Genomic DNA, 20412 nt, shown 5'->3' on the forward strand with positions numbered 1-20412 from the left:
CAATGCCACACTGTAACCTCAGTTCACCCCTCACGCCCAAGAACTTGCCTAATCTACACTGTTTCCCACATAACTCAACGTTGTCCTGTTCAATACAGGCGATAATGCCAATTTAAACCAGAATGTGTGTGTAAAACCATTTGGCTGTTGTAGGTGCTGTCACAGGTCGCTACATGTTGATGTTTTGCCGTCTGCCTGTCTCCTCTGATGTTCGCATGCATTCTTCTGTGACACCTGGAAGCGGAGGGCTCAGCACAGGAAGGCAAGAGCCTAAACAAACAGTGAAGATGTCCCAGAGACGAGGCTGTGATTTGGGATACACGCCCTGGATGTGCCCCTGAAGCCTGGAGGGGCTGCAGGCTCAAGGGAAGAGCAAGATGTCTTATTTTATAGCTATAAGTCATCTACAGTGCTGCTGAGATTAGTCCTGCAGAGTAACTTAGAATGAGTTAATTAATAAACTGAAAATGACTTGTTAATAACCATATCCTGACCATATACCAATATTACATCCTTACACTTGAGATTGGATATCATTCTCAGAGATAAGTGAGCGGTGGATGTGTCTTTTATAAACCTGAGCTCCTGTGAACGCCTGGAGCAGGACACCTCTAAACGGGCCCAGGCTTTTCTGACATGTGTCAAAAACATGTTAAGGAAATTTGCACTAACGGACACATCAAGAGCAGTGTGAAAATGCCTTGTCCACAGTTATTTATGGTTGAAGTTATACCTTGATCACTTCACCCAGTGAAAGTAAACTGTTTTTATATGGCATCACAGTAGATGCCCTTTTGGACTTTTTCAAATGAAAACCGAAATACAGAGGGTACTGTGACAGCATGGATTTCTGATTAAAGAACTAAATGCTGTGATCCCAGGTGAGAAAAGCTGTTACATTTTCTGTAACAGTTAAATATTTTTTGCTGTTTGTTTGCAACAAACACCCTGCAATAAATTATTGTGATACACCATTATGTTATCTCCTTACTGACACCCTGTGGTTCGAGTTAGTATTTTGATCCAGTCTTGTTCGCAACAGTTTTTACAAACAACACAACTCTTGGCTGAAGTACCAACAAGCAACTGAACTCACATTTCTATTGGTGTCGTCTTAGTATTTGCAGTGCTGCTTATAGCATTTAAACATAATTCAATTCCAGTGTTGCCAGTAGAGGGCGATAGACATCATTCTCTGTGTAACTGGAAGTGCTAAATAGAATACATAAGTCAAGAGTTATAAAACCTAACTGCAAAATGCAAAGGTATTTTAAAGCTGGCCTGAATAAAAATGTGCTCTGATATGATTTTACCTGATGCAATCTGATCCTTTCGAGTATTTGTAGCAACAGGGTGTTTGTCTGAGTTGTCACGGTGTCTCTTTTGGGTGAAGGTTTGTTTGTCATGCACACACTCCTCTCCTCTCCCACTGTAGGCCACATGAAAGCGCCGGAGAGCCGCGTGTGTTATTACTGCACTGTGTCTCCAAACAGTCTGCCGCTGTCTGCTCTGGACCAGATGGGTGCAACCTACCTGCCATGAGTCACCGCACAAGAAGGCAAGAAGACACCAGCAGAGTCAACCTTTTATTTTCACCACCAACTCCATCAAGGCACTTGTAAATAAAGAAGACCTGAGTACACTTTTGCTAATACAATACAATATGTACAATTTTCTACTTCACACAATACAAGTTATCGCAGTGGTTCTCAACTATTGCAAATGTTAAACCTGGTTTTAATGCGATGTTACAGTATCAATGTGATATTTCATTGTACTTGTAGAGGCCAAACAAGCTGGAAAAACTGCTTGTTTCTCTGTAGTTTAACATGGTGCCCACTACATTTTTTGAGTTGTGTGATGTCTTTTTGGCTTTTCCTTTTGCATATATCCATACAGGTTGTTGAAGCCATTTTACTGCCATAAAAAAACAATATAACACAAGAGAGAACTGATTGACTGTGCACTGGCGGTCCACTCCTGCTTCCTCTCGCCATTTAAAAGCTGCTCTAAAGCTGTGCACGCACCAGAAAATATATGCATGTGAATACTAGCGATGTGCCAAAGAGCTTGCGCGAGCTGGGAACAAGTAGATTTCGATACTTCCTCCTTTCGCAAATTGAAACTTAGCTACCCCAGTTTTGACAAAATAAAGTGGCAATTTAACTTTAAAATCAAAAACACTTGTTGTTAATTAAACTTGTGCTCAACAACAATCTCAACTCCCAAATGAAACAAATGCATGGAGCAATCTGGAAATCTGGACACGACAGCCAAATATCAGTCAAACATAAACATGTTTTAAATAATGTTTTTAATCAATATTTAGAGTTGAAAATCCACATGTCACATGGTCTTTTGATTCCAGAAGAGTATTTTTCTATAAAGCAGAGGCACGTTGGATCCTGTTTTGCGAACTGATATTACATTTAAGTAGAACCAATTCAGAAGTCAATAAATGTATTTAATCGTGACATGGCCTGGCTTAACCCCAAGAAGCATCTTCGCTCTCTCACAAAGCTACTGCTATTAAACTAGTTTGTTGAACAGGTTAAACGTGTTTCTGTGAAGCTGTTAAAAGAGGAAAAAGTGTGTTCATTTGGAAATTATGTAACTAACATAATATTTGCACTCAGGCCCGTCCAATGAAATTTAAGGGCCCAGGGGCAAAAGCCTCACATGCCCCCTCTAATATAAATTACAGTTGTGTTTGAGCACCCTTAAAAGTTTAAATAAATACAGGGAAATATATTCACATACAAATGCCCCGGTGTGAGAAAGAGACAGAACAAGTAGCCTACTTGTCTTATGCTACAGTAAACAATAGCTGTACTTGTATGCTAAGGTGTATTGGAAGCATAAACTGTATAATATATAAATCACAACCTACAAGCCGCTGCATTCCAAATAGGAAGTGATTGTGGGGGCGCTTCCGGCTCCACTGACTCTGGCTCCAGTTGACTTTACATTGACACTCCTGTCTCTGTAACTGCTGCAGTGAGCCTTGTCATTTTGGTCTTAAAATGTTTGTATTAACCCGCTCTACGTGATCCTGGTGTTTGTGTGCACTTTATACAGTCTATGATTGGAAGGCACAGTTATCTTTGGTACAGTAATTTTCAGTCTTTCATTGCCCTTTGCTTTTTATCGCGGGCTTAGAGTGAGTGAGTCCATCTACAAAATCTCAGTAGTAGAAAAAGGCAAACTATATAAATATGCTGTTTTAAAATATTAAATATAAAACAAAAAATAGAATCCTTTATCAGTTTTTAATGCCTTTGGTTGCCTCCTCCATCTCAAGTCAGTAAACAGCACCCACCACGCTCTGAGAGGCCGACGTCGCCGCTGAGGACGCCGGGCTGAGGTGCATCGTTCCTGGCTGACCCATGCCTATCTGCACCCCCGCCTGCTGGTACCAGTTCGGATGGCTGTACTCGCCCATGTACGGAGCTGGAGACTCCAACGGCGGCTGAAAGGGAGGCTGCCCCCTGCTGGTGGGATCCAACACGCTGTTATTCTTAGCTCCGCCCCCGCTGTTTGTGCTGCTGTTGCTACTGCTGATTGTATTGCTGTTGTTGTTGTTGTTGTTGCTGTTGTTGTCCCACACTGCAGGAGAGGGAGGCGAGTTGCAGGCCATGGAGTCACTGGCTTCGGGGCTGTGTTCCAGAGGCATGTCTCCCAGGGGGAACTCGCCATTCTTGTAGAGCTTCTTAAACTTAGAGCGGCGATTCTGGAACCAAATTTTCACCTACAACAACAGACAAAAATATTAAGCTTAATGTAATAACCTGATGTCTCTTTTATCATTGTTAAGATAAAAATGATCACATAACTAAATGAAACTAACATTAACAAGGGGGTATTAAATTTTTCTTACTAACAAGTTTTATAAGTTTCAGTTTTGTTTTTGAAGCTCTGAGTCTGAGCCTGTGTTGTCACTCATTCTTCTGGACACCGTAACAACAAAATCAGCATCCCGCTAATGAAACTATTGCAAATCACATTAGATTTGTGAAGTTGCAGAATTTTGTATCATGCTTTTGTATATTTATGGAGAATTGACGTGTGGAGGGTTTAAATTAACCTGATTCATCAGCCGGTTTCACTTTGTAAAAAACCGTCTGACCTCGCAGCATTAGGATTCATTCAGTTGATGGTAGAAGGGTACTTTTTTTCATTTAACCAATTGCTGTGTGACATATGTAATGTGCCACTAACCGGGTTAACTGGTATATTGAGCTTTTCCCAAATTCTGAAGGAAGGGCAATAATGTCTTTCCCCTTGATAAAATTCATCAAACATTCTCTTTGTTCCGGCTTTAAGTCGTCGATCTCGGGAGTCGTCGCACTTCCGCGGTTTTTGCGAACGGTCTAGTGTATTCCGATTCTTGACCTAGTCACTGGAGAGAAATGAAATTGAGCGGAGGCCCTAGATGGTGCCAGCCTGGCTAGGTTTAAATAGGGCTCAGGAGAGATCACTAAATTACTCAAACATACATGGATGATATTTAAGACCGCTTTAGACTTGTTTTTGATGAGGAAACATGATTATAACATGGTAGAAAGCTAAAATGAATAAATAAATCAATTTTCCATAATACTTCTCCTTAAAAATAGACCCAGCTGAATCTTGTGATTAATAATTGATACGAAAATAACTGTTTCCTCTGGTAATTTCACAATAATTCAATATCTTTGATTAACATTATACTTTTATTGTAATGGTAATGATATAATGGTAATAATGACCAGAATAACATTATTTCGGGTTTTCGGGTTAAAAAGTGATGAAATTCACATTTACTTTAAATACATAGATTAGATTACAATTGCCGCCATTTTCTGTTTCACACACTTCCTTCCTCAATGAAAATCTGCTATTGACTTTAACGCCATCATTTCAAATGCAAGATTAAATGCCTTATGCCGCTGACAAAGAGATAATGATATATTAGTGCTGTTATTGTGAGAAAGCACTCTCATAGACAATACAAATATGGGCCTGCATTGTAATGTGAAGGCTGTTGTTTCTGGAGTTAACACGTGGAAGTCAAGTGGAACAGCCAGCCATAAATTACAGGTGTGGAGCAGAAAACCCAGTGGCACGAGGCTGTATCTGTTATCACCTGAGCGGATCATTCACACCACAGTAAATCTGCAGAGTGTGCTGTGTAAACTACTCCCTCACCACACTTAGGCACCGTGTGGATTTACACTTCATCCACGCTTCACGTTCATTTTCTATTCTAGAATTACTGCAGTAGTACATGTAATTTAGCCGCACAGAACAGACCCATGAATTGTCCAACAACTCATCAAACGGATCGTTACTTTAGCTGAGCAGATTTTATATTATTCTGTGAGTGCGTTATATAACCATGTAATTATAGACATATAGTCTTGAATCTAAAGTCTTAATTAGTTTGAAGTGAAGGTTAATTGCAGTCAAAGTACTCATTATACATACATACATATATACATACAGTTTTTGAAGTTTTACTACTTTTCTACATTTGATATGTAAGACATCAAATATATATAGCAAGATATATGGAATTATGTAGCAAAGAAAATAATAACTTTACTAAATATTTTTCAACAAAGCACTACTTTGAAGATTTGAATATAAATTAAATTATAATATTTAAAAATATATTAGTTTTGCTACATATATTTGATGTTGTCTGTATGTATTATAAAATGTAGAAAGTGTTAAAAAGAAAGAAAAACAAACAATGGCATACCACGAGTGCCAGTATAAGATGTTATTATGATTAGATGACTCAATTTGTATTATTTCAAATATTCATGAAATGTTTAAATTACATCACAAAAACAATTAACTTCATACATGTATATTTGATCATTGTGTCTAAAATATTTTGCATTGTCTTTGTGAGTTAGACAGTGTTCAAACATGAAAGACATCAAAACTGCCATTAAACTGAGACTAAATCTAACTGGGAGGTGTTTGTGTCCAAATATTCAAATATGTAGAGCAGTTACCAAGTCTGTTCCACATTAAAATGTACTTTAATATGACACAGTACATGTTTAGCTGTTGTTACATTGCCCCGTCTCGTCCGTGTGGTGGTCAGCAGTGCACAGAGAAGCGTACCTGTGTCTGTGTGAGCCCCAGCTGTGCGGCCAGCTCCGCTCGCTCCGGTAGAGCCAGGTACTGTGCGGTCTGGAAGCGCCTCTGGAGCACGGCCAGCTGGTAACTGGAGTAGATGGTCCGTGGCTTCCTCACCTTCTTGGGCTTCCCATTCACCATCCGCACCTCCATATCCGGCTCCTCTTTCACTGGGCACAAGAATCAGGAAAGAAGATCTTTAATGTCTACTAACATGAAGTGACATGTCTGTTGTTGTCTTAAACTTATTTGGACACATATCACAATATAATACAATAACAAAGAGCAACAATATAAATGGTAATAGTAGTAAAAGCTGCAAGAGACTGGTGTCAAATAAGACATAATTATATAAATGTATATGTACAAGTAAAAAAAAATCTAGGGCATCAGATGAAATCTAGCTAATGTTAATTATTGTGAAGCATCTTTATGTTATGTTTGATATTCTTATTGAAACTGCTGACACACTGATTAAATCATGTAAATACATAAATAAATGATAATATAAATAAGTGATATTATATGAGACAAGAAGGTTATATGTATAAACTGTGACATTTCTATGAACATCTCACTCGTGTTGGCAAATTTACAACAAAATAATTTTAGTCACAATATTGTTGATACAAACAGCTTGATCAACAGTAAAAAGACAATTTGAAATGTTATTGTCCTGAGCATTTAGATCTACAAAACAGATCTACATTTTTGCCTCATTCAAATTCAATACTCTAACACGTATTATTTTTACTGTCACTCATGGAGGGGTGCGCTATGCTTTAAATATGCTAACTCCAAACTCCAGAAATAACGTTTATTTTTTTTTTACTGTGAGTTTGCGCAGGGCTTCAAAAGACCACTTTGTGTGAAGTTGTAGGACAAAAATAGCGGTGGCTGCTGCAACCCCAAAATTTCAAAGAAATTCCGCCAGCACTGGGAGCTTATAATTTAGGTCTGAGCGTCCCACAGTCGAGCACAGACAGAGATTTATAGGTGCTTTTCATGTAGCCTGCAGGGCCGCTCCTAAACCCTACGCCCACTTGGGATCTTAACTGGGACTTCAACTACCTACTGGTGCTGTACTGTAAAGAGATGTCTGACATTTCAAGTAACGAAGATTTGCTTCCTGTCTAATGCTTTTATTTAAAGGTCCTATATTATGCAAAATTGACTCTTGTGAGCATCTTAGAACATTATTACCTCCTCAAAACATACCTGTACTTGTATTTTGGTTCATTCACATATATTTGAGTAATCCTTTATTATTAGTGTATCCATATCTTTAAAGCTCAAAATACTCAGTTCCACCTTGTGAAGTATGAAGTGGTATTTTCCAAGTTAACAGCTCCTTTTACCTTTTATTCACTAGACATTGTTTTTTCCAGGACTGAATTCAACCAAATGATTCTAGTGAAGGTGTTTGGAGTTTAAAAACACAATGGAGCACTTTCTGTATTACCACATGACATCACAAGGTGGAATTGAGGTTTTTTTCAGTTTGAGAGAAGCACTCTAAATATGCATGGTTTGTATTTTAAACATGTGAATGAAACAAAACACAACTCGAGGTAGATTTGTGATGAGGAAACAACACAACAAAAATCAGAAAATAGAGTAATATGAATCCTTTAAACTAACATGTATTCATTTCAAGAGAGTTCATTTAAAAAATAAAATAAATAAATAGTTAAATTTCAAAAGTAAGAGCATAGCTGACAGTGCCCCAGCCCACATGCACGGTGTGTATATCTAACCTGCACACCTCCTATCTTTATGGAGAGCGTGCTATCAGGAGGCACTTGTTTGCTGTTTACTGTTTACTGTGAGCGGCGTGGCGTGCAGGAGGAGGTGGGCGGGGCCTGGAGGAGCATTGCGTGATAAGGAGCCGTCGCTGTTAGATGATTCAAAGGCCAAGGCTGACTGACATGCCGTGACACCTGATGTTTCGTGGCTACAGGCCAAAGTCCCCCAGGCCCTTTCCAACTCCACTGCTCACAGGAATTTCACAAAACAGTCGCCGAGCTGGTTTAGAGACGTTCACTTTACACATGCTCACCCAATTTGACACAGAAAATAGAAATATGCAAATAAAATATCATCTTTTGTAATTCTTTTTAAAAATTCATAGGCATAAACTTTTTTCTAAATACATGGTCTTATAGAACATTGTTTATGTCATGAGGGAAGAAAAAGTCCTCAAATGAACTTTAAAGGTGCATCGTGAAACTTTTCTGGTGGAGGGTCCGTCAAATGCTTTTATCCGTGGGGATGTTATTGCTTTGTCTGGAATATTTCACAGTATGGTATTACAATTTATCTTCATGAAGACCAAACCAGGCCAAGTTACAGGTCAGCTCTGCGGAGAGGCGACCCCGCTCACATTTTTCAGCAATAAAGCCACTGTAATTGAATAAATCTAAGGTAGAGCTATTTAATGTCACACTGTGGAACTTTCCAGGCAGAGCAATAATACTGTAGATCCGTAGAAACAAGCCTCTACTCCAGAAAAGTGACACAATGCATCTTTAAATGGCGGTCACCTAAATGCTATGACCTAATTATCTACACAAAAACATTTACACATGCTCTGCTAGTCACTCTACTTTCTAACAAGGAACTATTCAAGAATAAACATGTGTATTCTCACTTCCTTCTCTATGTACAGAGCTGCACATGGCAATGTTATCAGTGCTTAAAGGTGCACTATGTAACTTTTTGTTAGGGGGTCCGACACTAGACACTAGATTTTTTTTTTCATGCCTGATACTGATTGTTTAGAATCCAGAGCAACCGATGGCCAATAAGCTCTGCAATATTTTTGAGCTGATATGTACGGGTAGGGTCCATTTTTATTATTTTCAGCATGTTACGTAATTTAATTGTACTACAAACTCTTTCTCAATCTTTTTAACCACAGACCTACAGAAGAACAGCGTAATCACATTTTTGCTGTGCACGTTTGGCACTGAAGTGTTCAGATAATGTTTTGTGTCTTCTTTATGCAGCTGTTTGGCCCAAACAACATATCGGATCATGCTGCAGATTTAAGGACTGCCAGTATGGTAAAAAGTCAAAATATCAGCATGATATATAGGCCTATTACTATCCAACACCTGTTTTTGCTTTGCCTGGAATATTCTGAAGTATAGCATTAAGCTTATTTTGCTCACATTTACTCAATTACAGCTGTTTTATTACTCAAAAATACACTGAAGAAACATGCATTCTAAACTGTGAGGGACATCACTTCTCCACGGATCTGACCTTATCTCAGCCTGTATGCATTATCTGCTCATCGCCACGGAGATAGTTTCGTTTAATACTGTACACTATCGGCAAAGTAATAGAACCCTACACTAGAAAAAGTTACAGTGGCTTTAAATCAGTGACACTGCAAAGAGTTCTTCAAATGCAGTTTGTAGGGGCTTAATAGTGATTTTATTTATAGAATTTATTTTTTTACCTGTTATAATGTTGTGGTTACTCATCTAAATTATTCTGAGAGTTGTGTTTTTGTTGAATGGGGTTGTCTTTTTGCATCGTTTTATTTAAAAAGCTTGAAATTCTTCTTAGCTTGTAACTGTGTTATGTATTTTAAATAATCATGCTCCACTCCCGCTGGTACCTGCAAACACTGATCTGAGCATTATTGTGCTTTGGAAGCCACGTCTATTTCCATTATAAACTTATACATCAGATATTCAGTCAAATGTTTGTTTGGGCTGTTTAAATGGCTGGACGTCTTTGCCAAACTTATGTATAGACAAAAAAAAAGTAACTGATGATTTAAAGTTAGTAGGAATGTTAGAAATGTGTACAACTGACCAATTTAATAATTGCCATTAGCCTAACTGTTCTCTGAGTATTGAAAATAATAGATTTTACTGACAACAATTGTATACATACATAAATAATTGTATACATAATTGGGGAAAAAAGTGTTGTGTTTTATTTAGGTCCTCAAAACATTTAAACAATGAGAAACTAAATTAGCTTGTTGCCTTGGGTTGCCAGATTTTTGTCTTCCATAGCAGCTAATGTCATCTCAGTTTAAGGTGAGATAAATCCATGAAAGCACAGGCTACATGTACCACCAGGGGGCACAACAATACAGTGAGAGTGTGGCAGTTTAAATAAGGCTTAAAACAATTGCTGCTACTATTAAAGTTGGTAAATCTGCTCAAAATGCTCAAAACAGCATCAAGTAGTAACAAAGAAGGAAAGGGTTATGGTTTACCACAGCATAACATCAAAAGGTAAGTAAATACACAACATTAGTGGTTCTCAAACTATCAGTACGTCCAAACAACAGTGAAGAGGATACGTAAGGAGAGATTTAGGGGGAGGGAAAAGATTTTATTTTATTTTTAAGAAATTGAATTAAAAAATAATATTATAACTAGGCCTATGTTGTGTACAGCGTCCACAGACATCCTTCTGTGTATTTAAGCAGATGCACAACAGACCATCAAAAGTGTCTGGAAATATACAACTAAAAAGAGTTTGGGAACCACTTGTCTACAGGATTCCTCCTGTGCAAATAACACCAAACACAACATTAGGTCAAACATTTTAAAGGTTTTAAGGGTCATCTTAGCATTGCTTATAATTTGCAAATATTATAGGGCAGTGAACATGGATTTGTGAGATTCAAAATAACATATGACATATGTTGTGCTTGCAAAACAATAACAGAGTAAACGTGAAACGGGCACGAATTACAGTTTGATCCAATGGGAACTTAATAAAGATGACTTCTGTTGAAGCACAAGACCTAACATACAATTAGGCCTACGTAGCAGTCTGCAGCCTATACTGTGCGTAAAACTCCCATACAATTACCGACTTACCCCAGTTTGGCGAGACATGAGCTCTGACAAGAAGCCTCAGGTGGTCAGTGCGCTCTGACTCATTCTTGTGCCAAACTTGATTTAATGTTAATTTCCATAAGTCTATGAATGTAACTGTGCAAGTGGTCGGTCGTGTACTCACCGCTCTCCTGTATGTCTCTGCTGAACGCACTGTGCTCCCTGTAAGCTGTGTGGGGGTACGGGTACTCTGTCTTGCCCACGGGGTACCCGGTACCTGCAGCCATGCCGTTCAGGTTGTAGTGGTGGTACGCGTATGGGTTCATGTGCTGGGCTGTGTATGCCTGTTGCGCGCTGGAGTAGAAATCCTGAGCGCTCTGGCTGCTGTAGAAATCCGCCGATGAGGACTCTTGTGCCGAAGAGGATTCTTTTGCAGAGCCCGAGATGGAGCTTCCGAGCTCAGGTAGTGAGGGCTTCTTCTCCTCGTACACAGGTGACGCTTGGCCATTCATGTTGCTGCGCTCTGGAGTTGTACCGAGTACGGCACAGTGTGGATGAGTTCCCAAAGCGCCTCGACGCTGTCCACGGTGGCGTCGCCCAGCCCAACTGGAGCTCCTAATTACAGGGCGCGCCAAGCCGAACCAGGCCGACCAGGAGAGAGGGAGTGCACGGCTCCTTCTCATTGGCTGTCGCCCTTCTCCCTACCTCTGCCCCGAGGCCAACGCAGCGCTCACTGTCGCCTGTCTGGCTCCCCGCTTCTTCCCACACAAACCTCCACTACGCCTCCTCCAGAGTCTTGGCAACATGCCCCAGACTTCAGTCACTGTATTGGCTATAAGCCCACCTCAACTCTTTTCTTTTCAATCAAAACAATAGTTATACATACTGTTGTGTTGGGATAGTTCCTGTCAGTTTGTCCAAATGAACCATGTGCCACAGTTGTTTAGCTGAACTTCGATGCTTCTGAGCTTTACCTGTGTTTACCTGGTCTTATGCTTCACCCACGCCGCGGGCCACAGAAAGCCCGCTGTAAAGTTTACGCTCAGCCTGGGGGGTTAACCTGAGTAAGTTTGACACGCCACGGATATGAGTCAAGGATATGAGTGTGCCTAGGCCTATCTCAATCAACGGCAGGCAAAAACAAAAGAGGAAATAGGCTGTTTTGGCTTCATTAAAACACCCCGAGGTAATATGAGGTAAACAGTCAACTTCAGTTCACAATAGGGCCCACATTATTTGCCAAAATAGTACCTCTAACATTTTTAGCAAATTAGATCTGGATCTGGATTAACATAGGTTGCATCATGTATTAAAAAAAATCCTCCAGTGGGCCTATAGTCGGTGTTGATACTAATATGACTTCGAAATTTCCCAATCCACTTTCTGGACAACAGCAGCAGCCTAAACCTCTGCACAATATATCCTTCAGAAGTGTGAACCACATCATTTCAGTGCTCGCAAAGTAGTTTCCCAGTGAGTTTTTTTTTTTTTTTTTTTTTTTACTTGTGTAGCAGACAGTTTTAGCTGAATGGAAGATGATGTGGAGCCTGGTTTGTTGGTTTCAGAATGGCACTGTGCCAGTCCTACTGAGGCTTCTTCAGTCAGGTAGAGGAGGAAACACATTCACTTCCATGTTAAAGTGAGGACACACGTTCCTCTTCCTGACCCAGATCTCACATATTTAAATACAATATTATCAATAAAAGCTATGCCAGTACATGCAGTAAAAACACTGTTTCATGAATTGTTTTAATTCTGTTTATACTTTTTATTGAAGGTAAACTGGTTAGTCCTTTCAAAATAATTACTGGAAATTGACAAAAAACTTTCAGTGCAACTTGGCCATTGTCCTCACAAGCCGGTGATCCCATGATTAGTCCACAGTTAAGCATCAAAAGCACTTGGTGTGACCAACACTTCTCAAGCATTACTGTTTTTGATTTATTAAAAAAACAGCTGTGTACAAGAAAGGAACTTGATAATTACAGTATATACAAACGAGTGGACATTCAGGCTGCAAGATCTTCATGGTGTGGTCCCGAGACTTGTCCAGAATTTCCCAGAATGCAATGAAAAACAATTTGTATTCATATGGACGTCAAAAGTCATGGCTGAAGGTAGGTAATTTTTAACAATCTCTTAAAGTTGGCAATTTGAACTAGCTGATTTGACAATTAGCCAACTTGTAAACCCTTTTTAAGACAACTGCAGCAGACTTAGCATGATTCTTTATATTACATATGTAGAAGTACTGAAGTGAATATGCATCTTTACTGGTATATTACAATATTCCCTGATGGCCAGCGCAGAGAAGGGAGGGAAACTATTGGGAAAAATAGGTGGTGTGTCCCATTTAGACACATCTGCAGTGCTCATGTTTGTCCATAAGGAGGCACTGTGCGCGTCACCTCAGTTAGACTGTGAGGAGGAGACAGTGGGACAAGATGGGGGTGGAGGACAGCAGTGGGAGGAAAGGGGAGCCCACACTCCCGCAGACTTGGCTGCTGCATCCATGGGTCTTCTTTGCCTGCTGGGCTGGACAGTGTTTGTGATCGTCCCCTGGCCCCCTTTCCTTTTTCAGTGTTCCAGTGAGCGGTCACTCAGCATAGATCCAACTGGCCCACACTGCAGAGAACAGGAGGACTGGTTGGTTCAGGCACTGCAGCAACACAAGAGAGACTCACATTTAGATGATTCAAATACCCAGCTATTTGTGAACGTAAAGATTGGCATACATAAAATATGTCAAATGACAGTATACACTTGTGTATGTGTGAGACTATAATATAGAACTGTGAAAAAAAGTATTGAATTGAGAGTAAAGTAGATATAGTCCAGACCATAATGATAAGAAAGCCTTCAACTAAGTATTAACATGATCCAGTATGAATGTCTACATTAGGACAGCAGAGCTGCAAAATTCACTGGAAAAAGCACTAGTTGACTATTGAAATAGTTCCATCACAATTTGTAATCACATTCTGATTCTCAGAATCATGTGTGGGAATATGCAGATTTTAAGAGACAAACAATTTCTGATTTTCATTGAACTAGAAGCCTTCAGCCTCTGTATTTTATTTCAACCTTTATTTGGTTGAAAATAAAAAACACAATGCACAAGACTGCATTTTGTTGACACAATGGCACAATTTCATGAGTACATTCTAAACAAGATTTATGAGTTATGATTACTGATTGGACTTGGTACGATTGAAAGCACTACCTCCTATGAGAGCTTCTTAGCTTTGTTGTACAGTGAGTCCACCACTTTACTCATGTTCTGAATGGTCTCCAGAGCTGCCTCATATGTTTTGTCCACGACTGGTTCTTCAAACACGATCAGCACGCCTTCCCCTTGGTCCAGAATACCTGACAAGGTATAAAGTAAGACTAAGATTCACAGTTTTAGATCTATTGAGTGCACATGGGCAGCAAAAAAAAAAAAAACTTACCATGAAATTTTTGGTCTAAAATCATCTGTGATAATTTCCGTTCCACATCTCCCTAAAACAGCAAAAGTTAAACAGTACAAGTTTTACTGCTGCTCAGTATTACCAATTATGACACAACTGATTTGTGGTACCTTAGAAAGCTTGATGAGGGAAGAGATGTGTGATATCTGGGAGAACAAACAAGCACAAACATTAAGCTTATGCATTCAAGGTTAAAAGACATGTCAACAGTGATCACAGAATGCACACAGGAGAGCGACGGTTGGGAGTGCATGATTAACGACATGCAAAGAAACATTTAACATTTTATTTTGCTGCATTCACACTTTTTTTTGTCAGCCATTTACAAAGTTGTCTTTTCTGAGTGCTCAGAAATGACACATTTAAAATTTCCTGACACTGTTATGCAATAGGTAGAAGAGTTTTAAATCCATTAACCACTTCCACAGTCAAATTGTATCCACAGCAAACACCCAGCTCTATTCCTTCCTTTATATATGCTTTTCTTAAACTATGGCCAACAATTTTTTTCTTCAAATTGTCAAATCTCGATTTCAAGATTTTAATCAGCAATGAGAATAGTAACATTTTTCCTTCAAAGTCTGACTTCTGGTCCAGTAAAATGCCTTCACTGACAGAAGACTAGCAGTTGATGCCCAATGACGACTGGGCAACACCAGAAAGAGGGCAATACCACTAAACAAACTTAACATTTTCTCCTTAATGACCAGGCTTGTTTAAGTTGTTTTCTCTACACACTTTTATGATAAGAGATTATGTACCTGCACTCTTGAGAAGGGCTCGATGACTCTGATCAGGTTCTGCTCCAGCAGCTTGTCGTACAGTTTGGTCAGGTGTGTACTGATGATGGGGTCGTCTCTCAGCTCTGCTTTGTAATCTGTTAATGCCTGCATCAGAAAAAAAACACAGAGCTCTAAACCAAGACCTAATATTGATGGTTATTACACACAGTACCAACCTTTTCGAAGTCTGCCAGGGACCGTTTTTTGCTGGCCAGTGCTACACATTTGAGGGAGTCTGTCTGAGGAGAAGAAAAAAAATTCAGTTTCTTAAAACCTAATAATGATCAACTCTCCAAAAATGACTAAATAAGTGGTTTTCAAATTTTTTCTCAGCAAGTACCACCCCAAGATGTTATTGGCATTCTGAGTACTCTAGTAGTTGCTGTGGGCGATATATCAGTTCCAGTATCTGTGTCAGCTGATATCGTTATGATTTTTGGCTGATATTGATGCTTGATAACAATATTCAGTACTGATATTTTTTGCATTGCCCCATTCTCTGTGTGCCCTTTTTGAAAGCACTACCTGTCTGCCAGCGTAGCGCAGAGCCAGCTTTCCACTGATGAGCGCTTGTACGTCCTCAGGCCTGAAACACACAAATCACACAGTTAAGTCCCCGAGAAACAAGCTCCCACCTACACTTGACTAATTTTAGCACATCTAGTACACACATGGATGTACAATAAGAAGGCAAAATACACAAAGGCTTAGACACTGTCAGTTTCTTTACATGTACGCAACTATGATGCCATGTAAAGAGCAAAATCTGATGTGAATTCAGATTTCTTATTGACTGTTCACGCCTGCACATGTGTTAACCAAGATGAAACAGCATAAAAAGAAAGATAATTTAAATAAAAAGAAATAACAAAAACGCTGTGAGTATCATTTAAAGAGGGGATATTTTATATCTATGGGGTATTGGGGTAACATGGTGAATCTAAATATTTTATGTGCAAGCAATTACCTTTCATTGTTATGTTAATGCATCGTTTTCAGTGTCTATAGCATTTTCAAGTTTTATAAGTTCACTTTTGTTTTTGATGCTCTGAGTCTACCCCTCCATTTGCTCTCAATGCTAAGTCAATTCCCCTTCAAAGCACTAACACAATCAGTGAGCATCCCACTATTGAAACTACTGCACATCGCATCAACTTCGTCGAGTTGTTGTGTATAGTTTTGTATCATGCTTTGGTACATTTATGAAGAATTGTGGGAGCATGGATGACATAAGCTTGTGAGCTGAGCACTGGACAGAATATTATGACTAACTATAAGGAGGGTAAGAATAGCGCTGAAAAATGCATGGATGACATCTAAAACCTCTTCAGGCGTGTTTTTGATAAGGGAGCAACATTATAACATGCTAGAAAGCTCAATTTGATGTTACTGGGAAGGCAGAGCAGAATAGTCAAGGTGTTCACTAATCAAATGTATCACTGTATCAAACTGGCCCATAATTAATTCTGAATCAAGTACTGTGTTTGATGTTGTGATTTGTGTTTACACTCACATGTTGAGCATGATTTTACACAGCAGCATGTACTTGAGGGCTGTGATGGCTCGGGGGTTATCAATGGAGTCATATCCCTCGAAGGCTTCGTAGAAATAAGAGTACGCAGTTTTCCAGTCCTTCTCCTCAGCTGCATGGATTACACCTGATCATGACAAACAACAAGATAAATGAGTGTAGAAAAATGTTTTATTGTATGCTATAACAGATTAATTAATGAATTTGTAAACTATGTTTGGACTTGGTTGGTCCTTGGTTCTTCAAGTTCAAGGTCACTCTTGTTCATGCTTTGTAGTTTCGAATGCAGAGGTTTCAACTGTGGTCACCTGGAGCCTCCATATGCGCAAAATCAGGTCAGAAATGTGCATACGCATCTTGTCACATTCAATTTGACATTTATAAAAAACAACGTGAAACAATGTGAAACTCAGCTCAGAGGCGAGGAGAGCAACAAGAAGCCATAAGGGGAGACAGTTTGAGGAAGTAATGTTTGGTGGAAGTTTGAAACTGTATTTACTTTAGTTTCCCAGAAAAGGACATAGAATCTAATTGAACTGTGAGCACTTAGTCACAAGCAGGTGGGAGACATACACATACATACAAAATTATTTGTGCATCATAATTTTACAAAGCGTTGCAATCATTAGCATTGGCACTGATGCTGGATGATCCCCACAGCATCACCGTGTCCTTTTATAAAACCATCTCTGGACACAGGTCTGACCCTCTCCTACAACTGACCCATGAAGGAAGCACTCAGCTAAAAGATCAAAGTTGGTTTGTCATCACGTGATTCCACTCCCCCCTCCACCACATACACACACGCACAAGCACACACTAATTGATGTTTCAGCTTCCATCCAAAAGCCCTTTTCAATTTGATAGTACTGATTAGAGGCCCTTAGATATATCCTACTCTGAGTTAACAAAGCCCAGCCCCAAAGGGAGGAGTTTTAGGGTGAAACTGCCCAGCCCTTATTTTACTAACTAACATTACGGGTCGTTATGTTTCTATTGTGTATTGGCTGTCTCAGCTTCAGCATGACTGGCAATACACAATAGTCCCAATGACCACCGTTGAAACCTTCTCTACACTGAACCACTCCTGGAGGAATGAGGGATTATACTGGGATTATCATTTGTAGTGTCTAGATTTCCAATAGCTTTTTAACAATTTAGAGTCATTCTGCTCTGCGTTGTATCAAAATGCTCCTAGTTGACGGACACATGGCACTGGCTCCATACCTGACTGCATGTCAAGAGCTGCTTGTAGTTTGGGGGGGCAGTAGATGGCGTTGGCGGTGGTCCGGGCTGAGGTGAGGGCGGCGCGAGCTTTGGGCAGGTTACTGAGTGCGTGGTACGTCTTACTCTCTAGGAGCTGCACCTCCACCAGCAGAGCCTTGTCATCCAACTTCTTCAACTCCTGCAGCAACTGGGAGCCTGCAAAAACACATCATGGCAGTAGGGTTTGTGTGGGATTGTCAGTTTTATAAAAAATAGTTACCCAAACACTTACCCAAGAGTAAAGCCTCCTGGTAGCACTTTGTGTCAAAATACAGTGAGATGAGTCTGGCCTTAGGAAACAAAAGAAACAGAAACAATAAATGCAAAATAGGAAAATAAACTGTATAAATTGTTTGTGTTTATTGTGTTCCTACTACTTGTAGTAAAATACAAAATGAAAATTTAATCTAATTCCATATGAATACTCCAGGCTTTCGATTAAATAAATAACTGAGGGATATTGATCACTTTGCAGAGACATCATTCTGGGGGTGTTCTACATATATCTGTTTCATGTCTGAAACAACACATGGCCCAGTTAAGGTGATTTTCAACTAAAATAGTGAGTGTGGTAACTGTTGGTTATGCTACCTAATGTTATTTGAAAGGGACTTGTTTCAACAGCACAAATAGGTTCACCTGTTGTAGTTTCAATTATGTCAGCTCTTTATGGTCAGATTGTGTTAAAACAAAGCTCAGGTTAAAGTCCAATTTGAGTAACAGAGCTTCATACAGAGCATGCCTACAGTTAGCATCACACCCCAGTTGCAAAGTACCTGCAAAGTACCAACAGACTGATGGGGATTTTCTTATAGAAAGTCAAATTAGGGCCTCTTCTTTTCATAAATTAATATAGTGGATTACTGGACTACTTACAATGCTGGATCTGTTCTAGGTGAAATTACATGAACTGCTCAATTGTGGATTAAATCCTGGTGTAACTCCTGTGACCCCTCACCTCCAGTGCCTGTCGGAGGAAGGTTCTCTTCTCAGCTTTGGCCCACTCAATGCACTCCAGGCACAGGTCCACTTCCTGTCCTGTGGCAGCCTCCATATCCAGGAACATGTCAAGGAGGGAGCGCACCAGCCGCGCCGCCTTGGCCTTAGAGATGGAGTTGAGGAATGGCCGCACATATTTAAGGAGACCACCAAGCTCTGGAGGGGAGACAAAGTCAAGGCTCATTATGGTTGAAACAGATATGAACAACTGAGCATTTAAATAAACATTTTAATGCGCATTCTGTTGTTTGCACAACTTACTTATTATAAACTCCAAAATGAACTTTGTTACAAATGTTTACTGTATTAAACTAATAGCTTCCAAATGTAGGTAGAAAAACTTTTTAGTAGTATGTTTTCAGTAACTATGACATTGTGACGTTATAATGCTTTTCTCTTTCTTTTTAACCCTAATTAACCCCAGTTACCTGCTGCCTGTCCCGTCTTGGCTAGCAATCCTCCAAGCTCCAGGATGCTCTGCTCTTTAATCCGCACTGCCTCCTCATCACTGTCATGGATGTCCCGCTTCACTGAACACACAAATAGAAAAGTCAGAGTTTAGCAGTAAGCAAAACCTGGACCACTGCTAAATGTCAAACTGGGTCTTGTCAGCGGATGCGTCACGTGAATGATCATGGCACAAAGTAATCGTACGCCAAGTAACAACGCACCGAACAATCAAATCTTATTACATTATCAAATTATATCCCTACAACACGATGGACACGGCTTTCCTGTTAGCAACACACTTTCCATGCTAAAGGCAGCTAGCTGAGCTGTCACCAAGTTGCTGTCAGATGAATGAGCTGTGGTCGTTAGCCTTGAAGCTAGCCGGTGTTGTTAGCGGCTACAAACTGCTGCTGACTCACTGCACAAACATCGGGCTCCCGCACGCAACTTAGCTTAGCTTAGCTGCTAACAAAAGCCAGATGTGTGCGTGTCTGTCTACAGAGGCCTCTGTACCATCCTTGTCATCGGCACATACCTATGGAGTGGAGGATGTCAATAGAGGCATTCCGGTCAGTTCCAATAAGAGACTGTGCTCTCTGAAATTCAGCCACAGCCGCGGCTGCCATCTTCCCTGCGCGTCCCGCCGCTCCACTCCGCAGTCAGTCCGCTCTGGCTCCTGCGCTCCTCCGCTCACATAGCTCTGGTCAATGCCGTCCTCTACAGGCAACCAAGAGCTATTTCTGCCTCTTCCGTTCAGTTCACACACTGGCTCTGGCACACACTGTATGTCTGCAGAATTTTAATGCCCAGAGTCATCTGAGGTAAACTGTTCACTTTGACTGCGCAGGCTCCAGCAAATGTAAGTTTACTCTTAAGTCAGTCACATACTTTAGTTTATATAACATTCAAATATCTATAGTCTTTTAGACTAGATTATATCATTTATAATAAACGGCAACAAAAACAGG

At 40.0% G+C, this 20412-nt stretch overlaps 2 protein-coding genes across 3 annotated transcripts; both read right to left on the bottom strand.

Moving 5' to 3' along the window:
- Window positions 1–1627: 1627 nt before the first annotated feature.
- Window positions 1628–11995, bottom strand: LOC110171376 (homeobox protein Dlx3b-like). The gene is made up of 3 exons (XM_020937083.2): window positions 11128–11995; window positions 6118–6302; window positions 1628–3748 (listed from the first exon to the last, which is right to left on the bottom strand). Exons 1-3 carry the CDS (start codon window positions 11624–11626, stop codon window positions 3302–3304), a joined length of 1131 nt encoding a protein of 376 aa, XP_020792742.2. The 5' UTR covers window positions 11627–11995; the 3' UTR covers window positions 1628–3301.
- Window positions 11996–12687: 692 nt separating this feature from the next.
- On the bottom strand, window positions 12688–20214 carry LOC110171790 (26S proteasome non-ATPase regulatory subunit 11A-like). Of its 2 annotated transcripts, none has more exons than XM_020937585.2 (13): window positions 19980–20214; window positions 19423–19524; window positions 18954–19150; window positions 18228–18285; window positions 17957–18151; window positions 16712–16856; window positions 15724–15784; window positions 15375–15437; window positions 15178–15303; window positions 14527–14562; window positions 14396–14447; window positions 14167–14312; window positions 12688–13568 (listed from the first exon to the last, which is right to left on the bottom strand). In XM_020937585.2, the coding sequence occupies exons 1-12, from the start codon at window positions 20068–20070 to the stop codon at window positions 14170–14172; spliced, it is 1269 nt and encodes a 422-aa protein (XP_020793244.1). In that variant the 5' UTR covers window positions 20071–20214; the 3' UTR covers window positions 12688–13568; window positions 14167–14169. The 2 variants fall into 2 exon arrangements, with proteins under 2 accessions (XP_020793244.1, XP_020793236.1); XM_020937577.2 differs by having other exon boundaries at window positions 12688–13602; window positions 19980–20212.
- Between the last annotated feature and the right edge of the window lie 198 nt (window positions 20215–20412).

This window comes from Boleophthalmus pectinirostris, unplaced genomic scaffold, assembly GCF_026225935.1.
Source record: "Boleophthalmus pectinirostris isolate CB_2022bp ecotype Guang Dong unplaced genomic scaffold, ASM2622593v1 HiC_scaffold_17, whole genome shotgun sequence".
In the NCBI taxonomy this organism is placed as follows: domain Eukaryota; kingdom Metazoa; phylum Chordata; class Actinopteri; order Gobiiformes; family Gobiidae; genus Boleophthalmus; species Boleophthalmus pectinirostris.